This window comes from Erythranthe guttata, chromosome 10 (genome assembly GCF_056151865.1).
Source record: "Erythranthe guttata isolate IM_541 chromosome 10, IM_541, whole genome shotgun sequence".
NCBI classification, from domain to species: Eukaryota; Viridiplantae; Streptophyta; class Magnoliopsida; order Lamiales; family Phrymaceae; genus Erythranthe; species Erythranthe guttata.
This window is the reverse complement of record NC_142542.1, coordinates 6,726,920-6,752,305: the sequence shown is the minus strand read 5'-3', so window position 1 is coordinate 6,752,305 and position 25,386 is coordinate 6,726,920. Positions and strand designations below refer to the sequence as shown.

Below are 25,386 nucleotides of genomic sequence, written 5' to 3'. Positions count from 1 at the left end.
GGTGTAAGTGTTCCAATAACCTCCGTTGGTAATTTCATCGAAATTCGTCGCTGTTGGTGATACCCAACATTGATCGGAATAATGATTTCCACCACATGCTGAACCAAACGGAGGCATATCATAGGTGTTTTGGAGGTATTCGTCAGATGGAAGCCATTCATATCCCGTTTGAGGTACCCGAACATTGTAACCAGACATGAAACAAAAACAACAAAAAATAAAAATTAAAAATAAAAATAAAAATAAAAATTAAATGGCTGAAGTAAAAAAAATTGCTCAAATTTGATATTAGAATAAATAGATAATTTAGCCGTATTCCCCGGCAACGGCACCAAAAACTTGTTGGGTGCTAAATACCTAACACGCAAGTGCACGTATCGCAAACAAGTAGTAAAAGTGGACTCGTGAGAGTCGGATGTCGATCCCACAGGGAATACTCAAATTATCTAATCCTAAGTACCAAATTCTAACAATTATGATTTTTATTCAGCCTACGCAAGGTTGTCAAATTTAATCAACTAATTAATTAAACTAATTATGAAAGCAAATAAACACGAGAAAATATTAATAAAAACGGACCTAGGATTTTATCTTCCCCCTATGCAAGAATTGCTCACCCGAAACCCCTCAATTATGCAATATATGATTCATGATTATTAACCCGAGACACTAATTTACTCATAACCCGCTGTCGCGTGTATTATGGGTCTATTATTCATAAACGATTCACTATATGTCTATGCAAACCAATTATGAATAAAGCATTAACTAACAAGTCTCGTAAATGGCTACCTAAGGTGATATTTGTATGTCTACGACACCACATGCAATTGACACACTCATTCGGTGAAAACTACTCGAAGGCTCTTATACTTACCGTCTAATTATCAAAATAGCTCTGTCGAGTCAATCCCAATAATCACAGATAAAACACATAAATTGATCAAGTTCATGCACTAACAATCATAACAAATATAAGAAATAATCATGAAATCATAATAGCATAATCTCAAGAAAACGGGTTCACAATCCCCAAATAGGGTTCCAACAAAATCCTAGATTAAAAACTTAGCTACTCATAACGAAAAACATAATAAATATAATAAAAGTTATAGATTAAGAAAAGATAGGTGAAAGAAGAATTATGATGAAGAGTTGTCAATTCTCCGTCTTCGATTCTTCGTTCTCTCGCTTCTCTCGCTCCAAGGTTGTGTTCAAAAGTTTTCTTTGATTCGTGCTTGGTTTGGGCTTAAATAGATGTCCCAACTTGGTAGATGATTCTAGGTTTCCTTGTGTGTTTAAAAGTCCAAAATTGCCTCCAGCGTGATTTGGCACGGCCGCGCGAAAATCAGTGCAATTCTCGCACGGCCGCGCGAGAATCGCCGAACCTTCTGCCCAAATTCAGCATTTGGCACGGCCGTGCCAAAAATAGGCTAATTTTGGCACGGCTGTGCGGGCCTGTTTTCAGCCAATTTCAGCATATTTTTGATTATTTCACTTTTGGCCCATATTTTCTCCAAATTTGCAGTTTTGACCTCAAACTTTTCCAATTCTTCAATTTATACCTAAAATACAATAAATCAACTTTTTAACCACCAATTATCGTTAAATCACACCAAAAGCTCAAATAAAAAGGTACGATAAAGTATAAAAATATATACTTAACAATATAGAAGGGGAGTTCTTAAGCAGGGTCGGTTCCAGGGTCTCGGAGGCCCGAGGCGAGAAACCAAAACGAGGCCCTCTTAATTACCAACTTTATTTTGACTTATCAACTTACCACAATTCTACAACTTCATCCTCAACATATTTTTGCAAGATAATTTATTTAAATCTAAGAGCTCCGTTTGTTATTTTTTTTAATATCCCAACTCAAAATTTTATATTGCTCATTGTGTCGATAGATACTCAACCTTTTTATGAAATTCCAAAATATACAATATAATACATAAGAGCCAAATTATTAAATCCAAAATATAAACACAACAAGTAAAAAAAATTAGGATTAGAAATAAAAGGATAAAATTAATTCTTAGCTGGCCAATCAACAAAGAAGAAAAGAAAAAAGGAGGGAAATTCAAAAATAAAACTAGAAAGAAAAAAATAGGGAAATTTGGGAAATAAAAAAAAATAAAAAGAAAAAAGGATGGAAATTAAAAAAAGAGGAAATTAAAAAATAAAAAGAAAAATAAAAAAAAAGGAAATTAAAAATAAAATTAAAAAAAGAAAAAAAATAACCAAAACAAGGATTATTTGACAAAACCCCATAAGTGCAATTACAATGAGTCCAAATTTATTTCTTATTTTCCAGACAAATACAAAACATCTTTTACTAATAAAAATTAATTAAATATCACAATTATACTCTTACCTTATTATAATGTATCTTAGGGTTAAATATAAATATATATACCTAATATATGTTCCCTTAATATCACGTTCTCAATTACACCCTCAAATCTCGCTCTTTGAACATAATAACGTGTATCTCTTTTTTTCTCTCTAGATTATATTTTTCTCCTTTTTTTCTTCTCTATTCACCGTTGCATATCTCCTTTCGTTCAACCCTTCTTCTCTTCCGACCGTCGCTGCCCCAGCCCCCACCCGGCACCGCCCCAGCCCCCACCCCTATTTCCTCTCTCTTCACAACGATAGCCTATCTTTTTCGTGCAATTCAGAATATCGAGCATTAGTGGGGTAAAATTAGAAGATTTAATAATCTATCTGATTGTGTCTTCACTAATCGATGAAACCTTACAGACACCAGCTGAGGTTGTAAACGGAAAATCTTTGTAGCAGGCCACTGACTCCTTATCGGTAAGCAAATCGACCTGAAGCGTTTCCCAAACCTTCTTTTTCGGGTTCAGAACATCGTTAGGCAATCCCTCAAACCCCCGTCGCCGAACGATATCTATGCGTTGGTAGAAAAAGGTAAAAAAAAAATCGTTTCAATCATCTTTCAATCGTTTTAGGGTTTATGGGGAAGGTTCCTATTTGATAGCGATATTGCGAAAAAGACTATTAATTCTTATAAATTGGCAGATCGTTTCTTATATGTGATGATTGGGTCATAAGATATGAATTTCCTAGGATATGTATGAAATTTATTCAAGAATATATTGCATAAAATTCACTTTTTATGTGTGTTATTGTGTGTGTGCATCATCATCTCATTATGAGTAATTTCCAATTTCGGATAAAGAAAAAAAAACGTTAATTTGTTTTTTAAATTAGTTAGCATCTAGGCATTCTATTAGAATTTTAGGACAGCAGTATAAAACAAATTTAATGATTTTCTTAATATTAGTAGATTTTGTTAATTTCTAGTTGATTTCGGTAAATTTTTAGTGGTTTTCGTTATAATTAGAGTGGATTGTCTTTAAAAAGGGATTTTTTTTTGTAGTGGATTAGGTTAATTTCGTAGTAGATAACGTTAATATTTTAGTGATTTTCTATATTTTATAGTGGTTTTTTATGAGCTTAATAGGAGTGGATTTCGTTAATATTAGTGGATATTGTTACTTTCTAGTTGATTCGGGTAAGTTCTTAGTGGATTTCGATGTAATTTGAGTGGATTTTGTCTTTGAAAAGAGGAATTTTTTGTAGTGGATTAGGTTAATTTCGTAGTGGATTACGTTAATAGTTTAGTGGTTTTCTATATTTTATAGTGGTTTTTGATGAGCATAATAGTAGTGGATTTTGTTAATATTAGTGGATTCCGTGAATTTCTAGTTGATGTCGGTAAGTTTTAGTGGATTTCGATATACTTTGAGTGGATTTTGTCTTCGAAAAGAGGAATTTTTTTGTAGTGGATTAGGTTAATTTTGTAGTGATTTTTGCTTTCAGAATGAATTTTTTTTCGTATGAATTAAATTGACATGTTGTTGTCTCCTTTTTCTTTTTAATAGGTTTTTTAACAGGCGGCGATGGCACAAGGGTGATTAGGTTGGGTGATACTCGGGTAACTCTACTATTTGTTAATGGTGACGGCATTTGTTGGTGTCTTTAAAAAAACCCAGAGTAATAGTAGTAGTTTCTGAAAAAAATCAAAAAGACCATTTCAAAAAACTGGAATTAAAAAAATGAAAAAAGAAAACTAAAAATAAAATAAAACCATTTAGAAAAAAATAAAATGATAAAAATGAAAAATATAAATAAGAAAAAACTAATTTAAAATAAAAATAGAAAATAAAAATGAATCCAAATCTTATATATAAAAGAAAGAAACGTTAGGCAATCCTAAAAAACTCTAATGGTATTTCTGTAATTATTTATTTTTAATATGTTTTTTCTATTAATTTCTAAATATAATTTTTAACAATTATCAAAATTAAACTAACCCGCGAAGAATCCTATCTTATTGCTACTTATGTAATTATTTATTTTTAATATTTTTTTTACTAATTTTTTAACTATAATTTTCAACAATTATTAATCTCCTATTTTTTATCAATCTATCTCAAATCTTAAGAGATCAAGTTGGAAATTCGAGTTGTTAAATTTTAGTCTATTTATTTGGATTAAAATCTTAATATGTAAGATTTAAAAAAACTAATGTTATATAAAATATGAATAATACTACATTATTAAATTTTACTCTAGTAGTGTACTATATTTTTTTGTTATGTATTAAATTGATTTTTGTTTTCACTATTTAAATAATATCCCGTGCATCGCACGGGAAAAAATACTAGTTGAAATAAATATAAAAAACAAAGAAATCCAAAAAGTCCCTAAATGGAGGTAATCTGCATTTAATGGGTTTAGTTAGGGCATTTTAGATAGTTTGTGTTATTTGGGTTTATATCAATTAAAATTTGAATCGATCAAAAAGTCAAAATCTTATTAGGGGTGTTTTTCATATAGCCCCTCAAAACCAAAGAGATGCAGCTTTTAGAGTTTTAACTATTAGTTAAGGAATCGAACACGCAACATTGAGAAACCTATGAGTTGAGCTCAGCCAACTATGTTAAATGCAATTCTTGAGACAATCCTGTAGCTCAATAATTATATAATGTTTCACAAATAGGAGGCCCTAAAAGTTTTCGGTTTTTCGGAGGCCCAACCGGCATTGTTCTTAAGGTTATATGATCCGTGATGTCCGATTCAACAATTCAAATTACGTAAATTAGGTTTTGAACTGCCACTTAGGGCGGTTAACGCGACATGTGATCAAGATCTGAAAGACTTTTATTTAATTTATGCGGAAAAACTTTAATCACAGAATCTTGAAATCAAATTCATCTTAAGAACATAAACACATAATTAGGATTATCGACATACCGTTCGCCATGAATTCCGATAAAGATGATGAACGATAGCAATCTACAAGCCGAGCCTAGCCAGGCCTCCTTCGAATCTCCTTGAGAACTTTATTCGTAGCACACCTTCTTCTCTCTATCTCTCTAATATCACAACTCACGAATATTTCTGTAAGTGATGGAATTCAATTTACGTCTGATGGTTGAGGAGAAGAGCTGTGGATTTCTTTTATAGATGAGAGAAGAGGGCCACGATTGATTTGTAACGCCAGAAGACAAATCCCACCCATCATGGTCTTTTATTGCCATCAACGTTACAAATCAATTACCATAAAATCACCTTAATACCTTAATTGAATTACCCACATTTAATAAAATAAATTCAAAGGTTAATGGGCCATAAATAAAAATAAAACTTACATTCTCCCACTTGGCCCATTGAACCGTTTAAGAAAAACAAGTTTAAAAAATTATTTGACTCGGTGGGTTCTTCATACAAAACATTTGACACGTGATCACGATTTTAAAATAAAATTAAGGTGATTACCATAATAGGTAAATAGAGTACTTTAATATTAGAACTAGTTTGAGTTATTAATGTGAATCATAGCGGTTATATGATTCATTCATCATATTCCCTTCTATGTATCACGCCACTAATAACCATTACTATTCTAATCCATAATAGCCCCTTTAATTTTGTCTTGTTAGGACAAACGCTGTTAAATCCAAATATAATATGTGCACACATAATTGGAAACAGGAAAACAGAAACATTTCATTAAATAAATTAAGTGTCAATTACATAATCATAACTCATTAAATCATGGATTGCTCAAAAGACCCATTCTAATAACATGTTCCTCATATGTCTTTATAGGCAATCCCTTGGTTAATGGATCAGCAACCATAAGAGTTGTACTTAAATTTTCTATTGACACTTGTTGTTTCTGGACTCTTTCTTTAACAACCAAGTACTTAAGATCCATGTGCTTAGATCCACTTGAATACTTTCCATTCTTAGAGAAGAAAACGGCTGCGGTGTTATCACAATATATCTTCAAAGGCTTAGCAATTGAGTCAACAGCCTTAAGCCCTAAGATAAAATTTCGCAACCACAGTGCATGACTCGAGGCCTCAAAACATGCTACAAACTCAGCCTCCATTGTGGAAGAAGCAATAATACTTTGCTTTACGCTCTTCCAAGATATTGCTCCACCAGCTAGTAGAAATACAAAGCCCGATGTGGATTTTCTACTATCTACACAACCAGCAAAATCGGAGTCTGAATAACCAATAACCTCTAATTGGTCCGATCTTCTGTAAGTAAGCATGTAATCCTTTGTTCCTTGAAGATACCTCATAACCTTCTTTGCTGCTTTCCAATGATCTATTCCCGGATTACTTTGATATCTACCAAGTACTCCCACTGCATAACTAATATCTGGTCTAGTACAAGTCTGTGCATACATCAGACTTCCAACTGCTGATGCATATGGAATCAATTTCATTTTCTCCTTTTCCAAATCATTCTTTGGACATTGCTTTTCATTTAATTTATCACCTTTCGTGATAGGAGCATTAATGGCTGAACAAAACTGCATATTAAATCTTTCAAGAACTCGATTGATATATCCTTTCTGAGACAAGCCTAACAATCCTCGAGATCGATCTCTAAAGATCTCTATCCCAATAACATAATTTGCCTCACCCATATCAACCATCTTAAAATTCTTGGAAAGATAATTCTTAGTTTCGTGAAGCAAACCAAGATCACTACTTGCTAGTAAAATATCATCCACATACAAGACTAAAAAGATAAACTTGCTCCCACTGACCTTTAGATATATACACTGATCAACAGTGTTTTCCTTAAATCCAAAGGAAGTAATGGTATCATTGAATTTTATATACCATTGTCTAGAAGCTTGTTTAAGTCCATATATGGATTTCTTTAATTTACAAGCCAAGTGTTCATTTCCTTGTTTTGCAAATCCTTCAGGCTGGTCCATATAGATATCTTCATCTAAATCCCCATTCAGAAAAGCGGTTTTCACGTCCATTTGGTGTAACTCCAAATCATAATGAGCTACAAGAGCCATAACGATTCTAAGAGAGTCTTTCTTAGATACTGGAGAGAAAGTTTCTCTATAATCAATGCCTTCTTTTTGAGTGAAACCTTTGGCCACTAATCTGGCTTTAAATCTTTCGATATTGCCCTTAGAGTCACGTTTGGTCTTAAAGACCCATCTACAACCGACTTTCTTACTGTTCTTAGGCAATTCGACAAGTTCCCAGACACCGTTATAGTCCATTGATTTCAACTCTTCATTCATAGCATCAATCCATTTATTAGAATCTTTACTTTTCATGGCTTGTGAATATGAAACTGGATCATTTTGAATACCAATATCAAAATCAGATTCTTGTAGATACACCACATAATCATCGGATATGGCAGATTTCCTTTCCCTTTGAGATTTCCTCAAAGCTACCGGTTGTGGTGGTTCTACAGTATTGCCAATGATGACATCTTCATGAAGTGGTGAATGGAGTGGTGAATCATTTGTTTCAACCTGCTGTATAGGTTGAAGAGTAACGTTATCTTGAGGGAAATAAGATGGTAAAATATCCACCCTAATTTCCTCAAGTTCTACCTTTCTTGATTCAAGACTCCCACTAACTTCACCATTCTCTAAGAATTTGGCGTTTCCAGTTTCAACTATCCTCGTAGTATGGTTAGGACAGTAAAATCTGTACCCTTTTGACTTTAGTGGATAACCAATAAAATATCCAGAAATTGTTCTAGGGTCCAATTTATTTTCATTTGGATTGTATATTCTAGCCTCTGCTGGACAACCCCAAACATGTAAATGTCTTAAACTAGGTTTCCTACCAGTCCACAACTCGTAAGGAGTTGTTGGGACCGCCTTACTAGGAACCCGGTTTAAGATATACATAGCGGTTTTCAAGGCTTCATTCCAAAATGAAATGGGTACAGTTGAATTACTTAACATACTCCTAACCATATCCATGAGAGTACGCTTACGACGTTCATCAACTCCATTCTGCTGTGGTGTTCCAGGCATTGTGTATTGAGCACAAATACCACGCTTTTCTAAGAATTTAGCAAATGGGCCAGGATTTTGTCCCGACTTATCATATCTACCATAGTATTCCCCACCCCGATCTGATCGTATAACTTTAATTTTTCTATCTAATTGTCTTTCGACTTCCGTAACAAACACCTCAAGCATGTCAACGGCTTGAGATTTTTCATGAATTAGATAGAGATAACCATAACGAGATAGATCATCAATAAAGGTGATAAAATACTTTTCTCCACTAAAACATGGAATAGGTAGTGAGCAGATATCTGTATGGATTAACTCAAGAAGCTCTTTACTTCTTGTGGCACCCCTTTTATTGTGTTTGGTTTGCTTACCCTTAATGCAATCAACACACATTTGAAAATCAGTAAAGTCTAGATTTTCCAAAATTCCAGTTTTTACCAATCTTTCGATTCTTTCCTTGGAGATATGCCCCAAACGTTTATGCCACAAGATAGAAGAATTTTCGTTATTTAGGCTTCGCTTTACGCCAACTTCCGAATGAGTGGTTAATAATGATTGTTCAAACTCATGATTCAAAGATATTTTATATAAACTATCACATAAAATACCGGAACCAATTATTATTGAATTAAACATAAAACTGAGTTTTCCACAACCAATTAAAGCTGAATAACCACAAACATCCAGTTTTGACAAAGAAACCAAATTCCTAGAAAACGAAGGTACATAAAAAGTGTTTTCAAGATCCATCTTGTGACCCGTCTCTAATATGAGGCGATAAGTGCCAACAAACGCCACTTTAGATTTGAGACGGTTCCCCATATAGATGTACTTTTCACTTTCCTCCGGTTTCCGAGTTGTAAGGAATCCCTGTAATGAATTTGTGATATGAGTTGTAGCACCAGAATCAAGCCACCAAGTGTAAGAAGGAACTTCAATAAGATTTGATTCATAACATACAAAAGAAAGATGAATACCTTTCTTTTCGAACCAAGCCTTTCGTTTCTCACAATCCTTCTTTACATGTCCCTTCTTGTTACAAAAGTAACAGGTGACAACAAAAGCCTTTCCATGACCCTGACTACTTTCACCAGGTTCATATCTTTTGTTTGGTGCGAATTTCTTTCCACTCTTCACAAATTTCCCTTTCTTCTTCATACTTCCATGAGTTACAGCCAATGCAAAGTGATTTCCTTCTTGCTTTAATCTCACTTCCTCTTGAATACACATACTAGTCAGCTCATTCAAATTCCACTTATCTTTTTGAGTATTATAGTGGATTTTGAATGGGCCGAACTTTGATGGAAGTGAGTTAAGGATAAATTGCACAAGGAAGGATTCTTCCACTTTCATGCCAAGAGCTCCAAGTTTGGCAGCCTTATCAGTCATATTCAGGATGTGTTCCTGAATTCCCTTATCACCACCATATTTCATGGTAGTCAATTCAGCCATGAGTGTCCCTGCTAACGACTTGTCCGCTGATTTAAAGCGTTCTTTAATAGCCGTTAACAGTTCCATAGCATTGTCAACCTCGGGAAGGGAAGTCTTAATGTTATTAGCAACAGTCATTCTAATAAGCATAAGACTAAGCCTATTGGACTTGGTCCAGGCTTCAATTAGGCTAACTTCTTCCTCACTGTTAGCATCCGTTATTTCCCCAGGTTTTTCAGTAAGCAATGCTAGGTCCAAATCCATAACACCCAAGGTGAATTGAATTTGTTCATACCATTCGGAGAAATTTGACCCACTGAGAGTCTTAATACCAGAAGCATGCGAGTACAATGAAGTAGGAATAGCAACTGAAATAAATATAGCAAATATATAAGGTAAAGATAAAAGGATGCTCATATAAGACCTTGAGTCAAATAAGATGAACTATCGATATCACTACAAGTTCGCCTTTGGGTGAAATACAGCATACCTATTGTTCACTCTATGTTGGTGTAAATGATCTTTTATAACACCTAAGTAGGGTCTAACATAATTCGTCTCACTCGTCAATTATTCATGTTACCTTTAGGTAAACAATTATAATTGCTAAGTAATAAAATTATGATACCCCACCCAGTTCATAATTAATTAAAATCGACTATCCTTTGAGCTAGTCTCAATTTCTTAATTATGACTGCAATTTGAGAATATTATAATCTTTAATATCATGTAAATGATTAAACTTTCATATAGTTCTTATATTTATTAGATTTACTAATCTAGGTCACTTTAGCAACTACAAGAATAGTAAATTTCATAAATATAACACAGACATATAATTACCCCACACACGTATCACGTGTCAATTATACAACAACATATACAATTTATAAAATAATGACAGAGACACAATTTTGCAATATATTCATGTACTTCAAAAAATGTATCCATACAGAATAATTCAATTACGTATAATTGCATACAATACATGTATGATGCCGTAACATATAAAACCCAGTCAGGGTTAATTTTTTTTTTTTTTTAAAACACCCAAATCGAACATATTTTAATAAATTAAATGAAAAATATACATTAGTCAAGCAATTCAGAGAAAAGTCTCTGACACGTTCATCAAAAGATCAATTCGTGGAAAAGTTGTGTTTTGCAGAAGACTATCCCAAATAATAATCCAATAGATTACAAATATCAAGGGTACAGATAACTACACAAAATTTATCAGTTATCAAAACACATATATCAATCAATATCGTTTATTAATTAATTTATAATCAGACAACAAAACAATTATTTTATCGCAAAATTTAAAGCCACGAAATCATACAGCCGTAAGAAGAACATATAACAAATTTGAGTTCCAAGATGAATCGATTTCAAAACCCTGCTCTGATACCAATTGAAAGACTTTTATTTAACTTTATGAGGAAAAACCTTAATCACAGAATCTTGAAATCAAATTCATCTTAAGAATATAATCACGTAATAGAGATTATCGACATACCGTTCGCCATGAATTCCGATAAAGATGATGAACGATAGCAATCTACAAGCCGAGCCTAGCCAGGCCTCCTTCGAATCTCCTTGAGAACTTTATTCGTAGCACACCTTCTTCTCTCTATCTCTCTAATATCACAACTCACGAATATTTCTGTAAGTGATGGAATTCAATTTACGTCTGATGGTTGAGGAGAAGAGCTGTGGATTTCTTTTATAGATGAGAGAAGAGGGCCACGATTGATTTGTAACGCCAGAAGACAAATCCCACCCATCATGGTCTTTTATTGCCATCAACGTTACAAATCAATTACCATAAAATCACCTTAATACCTTAATTGAATTACCCACATTTAATAAAATAAATTCAAAGGTTAATGGGCCATAAATAAAAATAAAACTTACAAGATCAAGATCAATTACTTAAAGATTGTGCTACAATCTTTTACCAATGGTTAGTCTAAATCAATCTAGATTGTAAATGTTTAATTTTTATATTCTCGACAAACTTTCAATTTTGTTGACAAGTAAAATTAACTATATTATTGTTAACACAATAATATCGACAGTAATATCGCTACATTACTATCTAGCACAGTAATATCAACACAACAAAATCAATATGTTACATAATAAATTAATGTGTAATACAATAGTATTATTATGTTGTGCGGTCAACAAAGGAAAACAAAACAAAAAACTAAAAAAAAATTAATATTGTTGTGGTTGACGGTAGTATTACTATCAATCACAATAATGTTAGTGAGGTTGACAGTAATATGACTTTCAACTACAATAATAATATAATGCTGAGCAGTAATATTGTTACGTTGACTGATAAACAAAACAATCAAAATAAAAATTCAAACAAACAAATAATATTTATGTGGTTCACAATAATTTAGTAATATTATTGAGATTGACAGTAAATTACTATAAACAAGTGATGTCGGAAATACAATAAGTTTTTAAAAAGAAATTATAACAAATAGTGAATTTCCAGATCGAAATTGCCTAAATTTGAAAACTTTTGAGTTTGATCGTAATTTTCCCAGTCGTATTTAGTTTTTATTTTTTGCGAATTGATGTATTAAATCTCGCTATCTATCTGGCTCTTAATCAATTATATTCTTCTATCGTCAGATTTGATGTTGCTGCTGCTGGTTTAGGCAGCAGCTTGTGCTTCACAACTTCATACAATGTCGGTAGCTCGTTAATCATTTCAAAAAGCCTTTTGCTTTAGAAAAAAACTATTTACAATTAATTATTAAAAAAAAAGTTTGGATTTAACTTTATTAAAGATCACTACACCATATTGAACATTTTCTAACGGTACAGATTTATGTAACGGACATATCCGTTAGAATCCGTTAGAAATTTAAGTTAACCGTTACTATTAATATTGAGTTATTATAAGGATTAAATACAATTTACACACCTAAAGTATACCATCTGTAACACTTATCCCATAAAGTATCATTTGTAACATTTACCTCCTCAAATTCAATTTAATTTGTATTTTAAATCATAATATATTAAAATTTTCTTTTTTAAACTAAAGAAAAACTAAAATAATAATTAAATTATATTTAAAAATATTATCTTGTGTTGGGTATATATTTGATAAATAACATCTAATTGTTATTGGAACACGTAATAAACATACTCATATCCATAAATTTTAAGAAATCAATACATAACTAATAGTAATCTTAAGTATTCAAATATATTATTTTTTCAATATTACTTTTTTTTTCAATAATATAATTTTTTTAGTTTCTTCTCACTTTTTGATGATCCAATAATTATTAAATAATTATTAGATTGTTATGTTTATTAGTTTTTAAACATTAAAAGATAAAATTACTGACATTGAGGGATATCTGTTACAAATGATATATTAGGAGTAAGTGTTACGGATGCTATACTTCATGGGTACAAACTACAAAGTGTACTTAACGCTTATAATAATTCAAAATTTATTTCTAACATTTAGAAACCATTAGTTACTCAAAAAAAAATGATATATTTTTTATCTTTTCTTTTTATTATTCTTCTTCACAGCGCCTCTCGCTCCCGCCACTCTCCCTTCTTCTCTCACTCACTCACTCTCGCTCCATTAACGACGACAATTCAGCCAATTCCGACTTCTTTATCTCTCCTCCGCCACCACCTGGCCCTGAATCTCTTTCAGTAAGATCTATCTATCTCTTTCCATTTTTTTCTTTTTTTTTAGGTGGTGGAATAATAATACTGGTAAATGAATTTGGATTTTATTTGAAAGTTCTGGGGGATCATTTTTGCTGTCATATGAAAATTGTTACACTATTATGCTAATAGAGTTGCTTTTCCTGACTAAATAATGTTTTTTATAATATCAATTTTGATTTGTAGACATTGGTGGAAAGCTTCAACCTTTAGTTTCCTTTAGTTTCCAGGTCATCCATTCGATAAATTGGCTATTCAATTTTCAGGTATTATAATTTGATTATTGTTCCTCTCCCCATTACCCTAAATGTTTTGTTTATATTGTGTTAATATAATTCAGGGTAAATAGCACTTAACCCCCTTGTGGTTTGAACGTTTTGCACATGACCCCCTTGTGGTATGAAATTAGGCACATAACCCTCTTGTGGTTTTGACATTTTGCACATGACCCCCTTATGCTATGAAATTAGGCACATAACCCCCTTGTGGTTTTGACATTTTGCACATGACCCCCTTAAGGTATGAAATTAGCACATAACCCCCTTAATAGAAAACTAGAAAAGACTAAATTACCCCTAAAGTTTATTCAATTTTAGAAATCAATTTAAAAATCTTTAATATTATCATTAATTATGATTATTGTATTACTATTTTCTATATAATATATTATAGGGTAAATAGCACTTTACCCCCTTGTGGTTTCAACTTGTTGCACTTTACCCCCCTGTCATATCAATATAGGCCTTTTACCTCCCTGTGGTTTGCACAATGTAGCGCCCGTCAATATATCCGTTAAATGTTAACGGAGGATGGTTAATGTCTAAAATACCCTTCTAATTTCTTACAATTTACACGCCCTAACCACGACCCTCATACAGGTGGTAAATTGTTTCCCCCAAATTCACACAATTCACCCTAAATTCCCAAATTAACTCTTCTGGATTTCACAAGCTTCAATCGTATTCAACCAGTTCTTCGCAAGATTAGGGAGTTAGTGCTCAAAGAATGTGATTACGACAATAAGAAGGTGCAAAGAAGGTGAAAGAAGGTGCTTGCACAATACATCGAATTGCGAAGGAGTCATGGAAGTTCCCAAGTAAGTTATTCATTTTAATTTCTTCTTCGTCAATATTTATGCAATATTTATGCTGATTTTTGTTTTTATTTCGTTAAATAGAGATACCCAGGTTTTTCGTCCACAATTTTTTTTATGATATGGCTCGAATCCCTAATTTATCTGAGCGAAATACTGAAATTTTTTATTGGTCTCAGATTTTGCCCTTATTATATTGTTCGAATTGTCTCTTTTATGTCACTTTGTCTGTTTTCTATGTGTATTGTGGTCCCTGTTCGATTTTTTTATTCTTTGGAAGAATGGTCCCAATTTTGGACCAATTTTTATCCACTTGCAGTACATAATTAGCTATTATCTGGAACTTTTTTTATATTCTTTCAGCTCTAATTATGTACTGAATATTATGCATTATGTAATTTCCCAATTTTGGACCAATTTTATCCACTTGCAGTACATAATTAGCCATTATCTGGAACTTTTTTTTTATATTCTTTCAGCTCTAATTATGTACTTAATCTTATGCATTATGTAATTTTTTCTTATTATAGGAACCCTGTGACTATAGAATTCCATTATGGAGGAAATTTTATGTGGAAACCTATGATCAAGTATGTTGGAGGAATGGTGGAGTTTTTAGAAATTGAAGATAGAGCCACACTGTCTTATATGTACTTTGAGCAGTTGTATCACTCTCAGTTGGGAATCAATGAGGGATGTTTGATCTACTATAGAGTGGCTGGTGAAACTTTAGATAGAGGTTTGAAAAAATTAAAGGGGGATGAGGATGTAATTCAGATGGTTACAGCTTATGAAGGCCTAGATGTCATTTGCATGTATGCAGAAAATGTTGAAGAAGAAGATGGGAGAAATATTGATCCAGAAGATGAAGATATTGATAAAGCTATTAATGAAGTGTTTGCAGAGATGTTTCCAGAAGTTAATGAACAAGAAACAAACCATCAAGAAGAACAACAAGAAGAAAATCAGCAAGAAGAAGAAGATGATGATAGTGATGATGAAGATTATGAAGAAGATGAAGATAGACCACCATCTGAAGTCAGTAGTCATCCTAGCTGGTTTGAAGAAGGCCTGGAGGTCCCACATGATGATATTTTTATGACTGAAACTATTGGAAAAGAGGCAAGTAAGGGTCCTGATGTGCAAGTGGAAGAATGGTGGTCTGATTGTGGAGATCCTATGGAAGCTGAAGACATATTGAATAGTGATGCTGAAGGTAAACAGTATGAGGAATTCAATGAGGCTACTGGCATGAAGAATCCTGTTTTGTCTGTAGGGTTGAAGTTCTCCACACCACAACTTTTTAGAAAAGCTATGGTCAGATGGAATGTACTCAGAGGTCATGCTATCACCTACATAAAGAATGAGAACAAAAAAATAACTGCCAAGTGCAAGCAAGACTGTGGCTGGAGGATTCATGCATCACCTATTGGCAATACATCAACATTTCAGATCAAGTCATTCATATCAGAGCACAAGTGTGGAAGAGTACATGAAAATGGACATGTAAATTCCAGATTCTTAGCTGAAGAATATCTTGATGATTTGAGAGACAACCATGAAATAAAAGTGAAGTCCATGAAGAGAAAGGTAAGGAAAGACCTTAATGTTGATATCAGTAGGTGGCAAGTCTATAGAGCCAAGCATAAAGTAAAGAAGCTTGTGGAGGGAGACATAGAGAAGCAATATGCACTGCTGAGAGACTACTGTGCAACAGTGCTACACCACAATCCTGGGAGTTGTTTCAAGATTCAAACTGCAGAAGCAAATAACAGAGGAACTCAACCTAGGTTCTTAAGGCTGTATGCTAGGTTGGCTGCACAAAAAAGTGGGTATTTAGCAGCATGTAGACCTATAGTGGGGTTAGATGGATGTTTCCTCAAAGGATCAGTGGGTGGTCAGCTTTTGAGTGCTGTTTGCAGAGATGGGAATGACAATCTCTTCCCACTTGCAATTGCTGTTGTAGAATCTGAGTGCAAGCAGACTTGGTCATGGTTTCTGCTCCAATTACTCAATGATATGGGAAGTGTTCAAGAAAGAGGGTGGGTGTTTATTTCTGACAGACAAAAAGGTCTAGTTGAGACCATAAATGAACTCATGCCAGGTGTGGAGCACAGATACTGCATCAGACACATGTATGCCAATTTCAAAATGAAGTATAAAGGCAAAGAATTGAAGGATCTATTCTGGAAAGCAGCATCTACTGCAAACAAGAATGAATGGCAGTACTACATGAATGAAATAAAAAAGGCTGATCCACCAACTGTTGCTGAGAATGGAGAGGAAGGTCCTTGTGCATTCAAGTGGTTAATGAATGCTATTCCTCAAAACTGGGCCAGGTCACATTTCAGTCCAAGAGCTAAGTGTGATATACTTGTGAACAATATGAATGAAAGCTGGAATAACTACATCATAGATGCCAGAGATATGCACATCATTTCTATGCTGGAATGGATTAGAAAAGCTCTAATGATAAGGTTTCAAGTAAAAAGAAATGGTATGCTGAAGCATGTGGGAAAGCTTGGTCCTAATATCTTCAAGAAATTGGAGAAAATCAAAGAAGCCAGTGCTAATTGCTTTCCTACTTGGTCTGGGGGGATGCTATATGAAGTAGAGTGCCATGAGGGGCCTCATGTTAGACAATGCTCAGTTAATCTTGAAGCAAGAAGTTGCACCTGTAGGATGTGGGATGTGAGTGGACTGCCATGTAAGCATGCAGTCAGTGCAATATATATGAACAAGCATCAGCCAGAGGACTATGTGCATCCATGCTATACTAGGGAAGCTTATTTGGCCACCTACAACTTTCAAATATGTCCAGTGCCAGGAGAACATGATTATGTCATGACTGGATTGCCACAACTTCTGCCTCCAATTATTAAGAAACAACCAGGAAGACCAAAAAAGAAAAGAAACAAAACAGCTGATGAACAAGGCAGCAGAAATCCTTCTAAGGTTTCAAGAAAGAAATTGGCAGTGACATGTGCCAAGTGCCTCCAAACTGGACATAATAAAAGAGGATGCAAGGGACAAATGCATCCTAATTCTAAGTTGTTGAAGGTAATTTATTTACTTAATTTGTACTTTTCATTTTCATATTATTTGGATAATACTAATTTTTTATCTATTCATTTATTGCAGGCAAAAAATCCCCAACCTCCCAGAGTTAAGAGGGCATCAGTTCCTATTGAAGTACCTGCAAACAGTGAAGGCATTTCTCAACCTGTTCCCTTTGAGGTATTTGTTTTGTTTCAATATTTTATCATTGAGTATTTGTTTTGTCTCAATATTTATCATTGAATATTTTTAAATTTATATATCTAACTAGATTTATTGTTTCTGCAGAATTCATTTGCACAAAGTCCTGCAATTCAAGTACCTGCAGCAATGCATTCAAGTCTCTCCTCCCAACCACCTTTATCACAGTCCACTTTTGAGGTTAGTTTGCATTTCACATTTATTTCATTTTTCAGACCTGATTTGCAAATATTTAACCACCTTTTATGTTTTTTGGTTTAGAATTTATTTTCCCAAACTACCTCTTCTCAACCAACATTACTGCATGGGCCTAATGGAGCATTGTTCCAGAGATCAAAAACAGCTCCAGTTGGTAGTAAAAAGCAGGGAAAAAGGCAAGTGAAAGGTAAGAAAAAACCAGTTTGGATGCCTTGATTCCAAACTGAGTTGAAGTAATTTTATGATTTTTACTTTTTCCATTGAGAGCCATGTTTTTGTTAGTTAATCTAAACTGATCATTTTTTTGTTAGTTGGCTCAGTGGATCTTTTGTTGTCTGTTGAACAATGAACAAGTTATTTGTTTGGTTATTTATTTTGGCCACTTATGCAAAACAATGTGTTTGTTTGTTGAAACAGTTGGAAAATATTTTTTTGTTGGTGAATGTTAATTTTGCAGATTATATTTTGTTAATTTTGCAAATTATTTGGCAATTGATATATGCAGTTTATGGAAACAGAGACATTAGTAGTCATTAGTAATAGCTTTTGATTTCAAAACTTACAAACAAGAATTGCAACTGAAATTAAATACAGAAAAAGACATCCAACCACCATTTGCTTCACCATTTCTTGTTTAGCTTCAAGTACTTGAACCCTAGTCTTTATGCCTACAACCATTTGCTCAATTCCCTCTCCAGCTCTAGCTGATGTTGTTCCAGTTGATATGCCATTGATTGAGTAGGGAGTGCACCATCCTTGAAAGCCACAATTTGAATCGGAGCACCCAAAATATAATCGACCCTTTGATGGCTTCTCAGTTTCAACAATTTTTATGACAGCTTTTCTTCCACAAGAACATATCTTCCCGTGGTATCGTAGATCGACAGTTTCATAGTTGTTTGAAGAAGAAGACATCACAAAAAAAAAGGGGGGGTGGGGGGGGTGTTGTTCAGCAGCAAAAAAAAAAATGAGAATTAGGGTTTAATTTGGAAAAGATGGTGGGGGTATTTATTGAAGAAGAAATGGTAAATATTGAATGGAAAGTGGTTGAAAGTGGTTGAAATGTGTAAAAATATTAATTTATGGTAAAAAAAACTCAACCAAGTCATTTTCGAGCGAGTGAGATGCACTCTCCGTTAACATTTAACGGATATATTGACGGGCGCTACATTGTGCAAACCACAGGGAGGTAAAAGGCCTATATTGATATGACAGGGGGGTAAAGTGCAACAAGTTGAAACCACAAGGGGGTAAAGTGCTATTTACCCTATATTATATTATATTATAGATGTTTTCGAACTTTATTTTTTTTAAGAAACACAGTCTTTATTTTTTTTATTCTTTTAGAAAAATCTAAAAAAATATTTCTTCAAAGTTGAAATGAAAATTATATTAAAAAAAATATGTGCTGTAAAATTAAAAAAACACAATAATATATTATATTTCTCATTATATAAAAAAATACATTAAGCTTTTTCATTTTATAGAATAATTGTTTTTAAATTAAAACAATTGATAGGGGTAATTTAGTCTTTTTCAGTTTTCTATTCAAGGGGGTTATGTGCTAATTTCATACCATAAGGGGGTCATGTGCAAAATGTTAAAACCACAAGGGGTTATGTGCCTAATTTCATACCATAAGGAGGTCATATGCAAAATGTCAAAATCACAATGGGGTTATATGCCTAATTTCATACCACAAGGGGGTCATGTGCAAAATGTTCAAACCACAAGGGAATTATATGCAATATACCCTATAATTAATTTGAGAATTTTTTATGAGAATATATTTTCTGATTAGCTCATTCTTCCTATTATTTTGCTAATAAATCTTAGTTTTCTTATTTAATTCAATCTCACTTACCTTTGCTGCTCTATATGTGAAAATTTGTTACCAAAAGATATGCAACCAAACAATTACAAAACCATTAAATAAGAATATCACACCAACAATGACTGTTATTTAATATATATATATATATTTATCATTTTTGTCGAATCCAAATGAAAGCGTCCATGAATCACTTTTTGAATTAAAAAATAATTCAAACAACATTTAACTACCCCTTAATCACAAAACACTCCTATTTCTAAGCATATCAACTCATAGTGATAGTGGTACTCTTCTAAGGAAAACGAGTCTTTCTTTTTTTTTTTTTTTTTTTTTTTTTTATATATATTTTTTAATGTTATAATAAATAGATGTCTCCACGCTATCAACCTCAAGACCGTGTTTAATCCTATCATATTCTAAAAAAAATTGTATTTAAAGTGATTTTTGAATTTTTTTTTTTTCCTAGTGTACATGGCTTGACTTGTTGTGATCATTTGGTTGCTACACAGATTGCTCGAGAAAAACGTCCTAGTATCAGACAAAATGTTGTATCAACTCGGTTGATTGTTTCTCGAGCTGCTCCTCTTTGACTCCTCTAGGGACAATCAACCGAGTTGATACAACGTTGTTGATAATGTTTGCAACATTTCTGATACTAGGATTGTTTCGTCAAACAACTCCTGGTGCAACCAAATGATCACTACATGTCAAGCCACACTAGGTAACATAATTTCAAAAATTATTATAGATACAATTTCTTTTTTAGAATTTGAAATGTTAAATCTCACACTAATTTTACCAAATCATGCATATAACTAAAAATATTTCTCTCTCTAAAATCTTCTCCTTCCCCACTCTTCTTCTTTTTTCCTAATTTTTTCAGAAAATCACACACTAAAAACGTCCCAGCATTCCAAGTTCGAATTTGACAAAAATCTTCACATGTTCAAACTAAAATAATGTTGGAATTTTTTGAGGAAAAAATTCAAATTGATATGAATTTGAATAATTAAAAAAGCTTAATGAAATTGAATAAATATTAAATAAAACTGAATTCATTTTCTATGATTATTCGTGTAAAAAATTAATAATTTTTTAGTGACTTGGATAAAATTATTTTAGAGAACAAAGTAATATTAAAGCACTTGGTGCACCTTTAGCTTTATACTCATAGCTAACATTTGTGTCTAGATTATCATTTCTCAATATCAAAGCAATATGAAAGCAAGCATTAAACAACTAAGTCACCGTTAGCTTTGTACTCAGGGGCGTACCCATGCCTGTGGCTGGGGTGGCCCCAGTCCCCCCAATTTTTTTTTTCTAAGCTGTGTTTTTTTTTTTGTATTTATGTATTAGTTAATGCACTTTCGTCCTCCCAAACTTTTAATTTTGTACACTTTAGTCCGCAAAAACAAAAAAAATTACTCTCTTAAATTACCCTTATATTTCAGCCCCCAAGAAAACCCCCGGTCCGAATTGTACTTGTATATATTTGGATTCCATATATAGTTTTCTTTTATTAAACACATTGTTCAATCAAAACATATAATCAATTGAAATTATAGAGTAACAAACACTGGTTGATCCACCATTTTTAAAGGTGGAGTTCACCTCACCTTCAAAAAGTAAAATCACACTATTTAATAGCATATTAATTAATTTACTTCATTTTTAGGATACTAGAACTAAAATTTACTAATGATATAAGAGCTTATTGCATTTACTACCCCTGTGAGAATTGCAACTGCGCATTTTCCCCTGTCATAAAAAAAAAATAGCAAATACCCTCTGTATCTATTAGTCAAAGGCGAAAACCCCCCTTCGTCGCAAATCGTGTATCACACTTGCCGGTTCTGCGATTTTTCTTCGTTTTTGTCGTGTGAAATGACAGAATTGCCTCCAACATTTTTTTAATAAATTTTAATATATATTTTTTGCATTTTCTTCGATTTAAATTTATTAAATTAGTTAAATTTAATAAATTTCATACAGTATCGATGATTCGTGTTTTGATTAAGTTATGAAAATGTAATTAGGTCTCTAAAAAATATATATGCAATGTTATTACAAACATGTGAAAATTGTGAAGAAATTAGAGAAGTTGAAATAATGAAGATAATTTGAAGGCATAGTAATGATATAATTGCAATGGTGATGGGCTAAGGTGGGGACCAGGAAAAAAAGGCAGACGCATAAATCGGATGGGCCTATGATGAGTCAGCACAAACAAAAAGCTAGGTAAGAAGTGGGCCCCAGTGGTCCTATCTATGTATCTGAAGAATTAAGGTTTGTTCATCAAACAAATGGGGCCCACTGTACTCGGGTATTCTGCAATAGTGGTAGGACTTCTTAAGGTTGTGATTTTTATTTATTTTTTAAATGTTATAAGTGATATTTTTAATATTGTTTTTTGGCCAAGAAGAAGTGATATTATATCATTGTTTGATGTAAGAAAATACTACTTTATACTATAAAAGATTTATATATAACTAGTATTTTGCCCTGTGCGTTGTACGGAACGGATATTGAAAAAAAATATAAGATAACTTAAATTAGTTAACATATATGACATGATGTTCAATAGCAAAACAATGGAACACCGAAAATGTAAAAAATATATATTAAAATTTTAATATATATCTCTTAGAAAATTACAATTCACTCCCCTAACTTATTTGATTGAGTTTTTCAAAACTTCAATTTAGTCCCCTAGTTTTTTGCAGAAACCCCCCAGGGTACTTCGGTCCTTTTACAACCGGTCAGTGGAGAAAGTTTAAATGGGTCGAGTATGCTATCTAAAAATAAATACATGGAGATTTTTACTAACTTTTTTATGGCGGAGGGAAAACGCGCAGTTGCTATCTTCGCATGGGTAGTAAATGCAATAAACTCAATAATATAAATACAAGAAAAGCATAAAAGAATCCATAGAAAAATCAAATGTATCCATTAATCAAAATCCATATTAAATTCAACAAATTAAACAAATATACGTATATAAATGAGATGCCAACAGAATCTCATCTATGAGACAAAAATTGTTCGAAATTAATCAACATATTGCTCCAAGGCCAATCCATAACTTGTGGTTCACAACTCGCTCTTGTTCCGCAGATATTCGTATATAAACGAGCGCATGTCCATACGTTTCTTTCTATCTTATAAGTAAAGTTGATCGAACCTAGTATTTGCTTCCGATCCCTGGTTGCATAATATAACATTATATGCATAGTGACTGACACACACTATCTTGGCAACCAAACGGGGCCTAAGAGTATTGGAAAGTCAGTTAAGGAAAAAAACAAAACTTAAGCTAGAATTTGAAATAGCATATCTATTCTTTATACAATATTCCATATATACCAACAAGTAAGAAGTTATATAAATATTTTGGTACTGTAGTCTGTACGTTATGGTAAAATAATTATTCGGTAGAAATATTTTAGAATAAATTGGTAGGGCATAATGGTAAAAAGAAGCAGAAATGAATCCTCTAATATCAGGCAGACACGTGTCATTTTTTCTTATCCCTCCCGATAAGACAGCCAATCCTTCTTCCCAACCCACATATAGTTTCTCCAATCTGGACCGTCCGTCACTTCAATTCCTTCAATCCTATCCGTTCATCCCCACCCAAAACCCCCCTCTTCCTCTTCACTTCACCACATAGTTTCAAATTATATTACGTATGATTGGGGCAGTTCGATGAAGGGAGAATCGAAGAGTTCATTCATGCAAGGGTATGTGAAAAATCAGATTCTTGTTTTTTTTTTTTTTTTTTCCAAGAAATGATTTTTTTTTTAGTTGGAGGATTAGATTTTTCGATAAGTGGGAATTGCCGTGTTGATTTGATAATCTTGATTTTGTTCTTGTTTGTTGATTTAGAAAGGGTAGAGAATTTGACCAAAATCATGAGTTGAATATGATTTTTGTCTTGTTCATGCATATGTGAAAATCGGAGAATTTGATTTTTCTTGTTCGTGTTTTTTTCTTCTTTTCTTTTTTTTTTTTTTTTTTTTTTTTGTGCTTGCTTTTTCAATAAGGATAGTGTGATTTATAGTAGAGCCCTTCATATTTTAGTTGGAGAGTCGAATTTTTCGAATAGTAGGAGTTGCCTTGTGGATCTGAAATTCACCGAAACTAAACCGAAATCGAAACCCGAAATCAGAAAAGCAAAACCTCGAAAATCCGAAACCCGAAATCAGAAAACCAAAACTCGCAAACCCATTTTTTTGATCTGAAATTCAAGCTTATTTTCTTGTTTTGTTGTTAATGAGCTTTGTACTGTGCTTTGTACTGATATAAAATTTATTTATATTGCAAAACAGGTGTTTTGATTAGGCTAATATAGACTTACATCTGACTATCCTAAATGAAGTACAACTAATTGACACCACATTTAACCTGCTCATTCCTTCAAAGAAACTCTCATCCATCTCGATTTTTTTCTCGCCTACTTACTTCTCTTGACAAAACGAGACGAAAACTTCGTCTCGTTTTGTCAAGAGAAGTAGGAGAGAAAAAAATCGAGATGGATGAGAGTTTCTTTGAAGGGATGAGCAGGTTAAATGTGGTGTCAATTAGTTGTACTTCATTGAGCTCACTACCACAAAGCATACAGATGCTGAAATATCTCCGGACATTGGTTCTTTCTGATTGCAAGTCTTTGAAGACCGTCTCTATTGTTGGGGAATTATCAAATCTCGAAATTCTCCGTTGCCAATTGTGTCCCTCAATTGAGAAAGGGGGACTAAGATGCTTGAAACAGATAGAATTTACATCATGTAGTAAGCTAAAGAGAATAAAATTGGGGGTGATCTCAGGGCTCGTCGAATTGAAGGAGTTGAACATACGGAGCAATTGTTTTGATTTCACAGTTCCTGATTGAAGATAGCAATGTAATTATGTAATATATAAATGAAAGAACTTGAATAATCTATATCTATACTATTATTATTATTATATCTATATTGTTTTATTTTTATTATTCATTTATTTTCTTCTCTATAAAAGTGTGAATCTCATCGGAGGTTTCTTCCATTTTTTGCATGGATCGGACAAAAATATTCTTTGCATAAGGACAATTGGGTAATGACATTATTAATATTAATTTTGCAGATTTTTTTTTTATTTCAAACTAAAATAATTAATACACAAAGAAAACTTTTCACCTTTATATATAGCAACTTTTCACGTTTATATATAGCAACTTTTCATCCTCATTTTCTTCATTTTGTTTTTTCACCATGTAATTTGCAAATGGCCTTTTATTGACGATTTAAAACCATGAAAATTATAAAAGGACCATTAATATAGATTCATTGTTCATTAATGAGAAAGCAATACATAAACATTACATAGATCACACCCGTTTAATTAGAAGTACCTTGTACAATACATTGACAAATAAACCGATTCTCTTCTACTTATTATAACTTGTGTTTGTAACATATGTAAGTCAATGATGCAAATCACCTTTCTTTCACTTTTTTTTTTTTATTATTTTATTATTTTATT

The 25,386-nt window shown here is 32.8% G+C and overlaps 1 protein-coding gene and 2 long non-coding RNA genes across 4 annotated transcripts; all 3 read left to right on the top strand.

Annotated features, from left to right (window-relative positions):
• The first annotated feature begins 13,312 nt into the window (after window positions 1-13,312).
• Window positions 13,313-21,937, top strand: LOC148767389 (uncharacterized). The gene is made up of 3 exons (XR_016033900.1): window positions 13,313-13,471; window positions 13,673-13,752; window positions 20,379-21,937. It is a non-coding gene; the product is annotated as an uncharacterized LOC148767389 (long non-coding RNA).
• LOC148767390 (uncharacterized) lies at window positions 14,415-18,464 on the top strand. 2 transcript variants are annotated; one of them, XM_088824571.1, is made up of 4 exons: window positions 14,415-14,582; window positions 15,110-17,816; window positions 17,925-18,017; window positions 18,099-18,464. In XM_088824571.1, exons 1-4 carry the CDS (start codon window positions 14,569-14,571, stop codon window positions 18,249-18,251), a joined length of 2,967 nt encoding a protein of 988 aa, XP_088680697.1. In that variant the 5' UTR covers window positions 14,415-14,568; the 3' UTR covers window positions 18,252-18,464. The 2 variants fall into 2 exon arrangements, with proteins under 2 accessions (XP_088680697.1, XP_088680696.1); XM_088824570.1 differs by lacking the exon at window positions 14,415-14,582 and having other exon boundaries at window positions 14,793-17,816.
• A 1,248-nt stretch (window positions 21,938-23,185) lies between the features above and the next one.
• Window positions 23,186-24,860, top strand: LOC148767388 (uncharacterized). Its single transcript, XR_016033899.1, has 2 exons — window positions 23,186-23,609; window positions 24,198-24,860. It is a non-coding gene; the product is annotated as an uncharacterized LOC148767388 (long non-coding RNA).
• The last annotated feature ends 526 nt before the right edge of the window (window positions 24,861-25,386 follow it).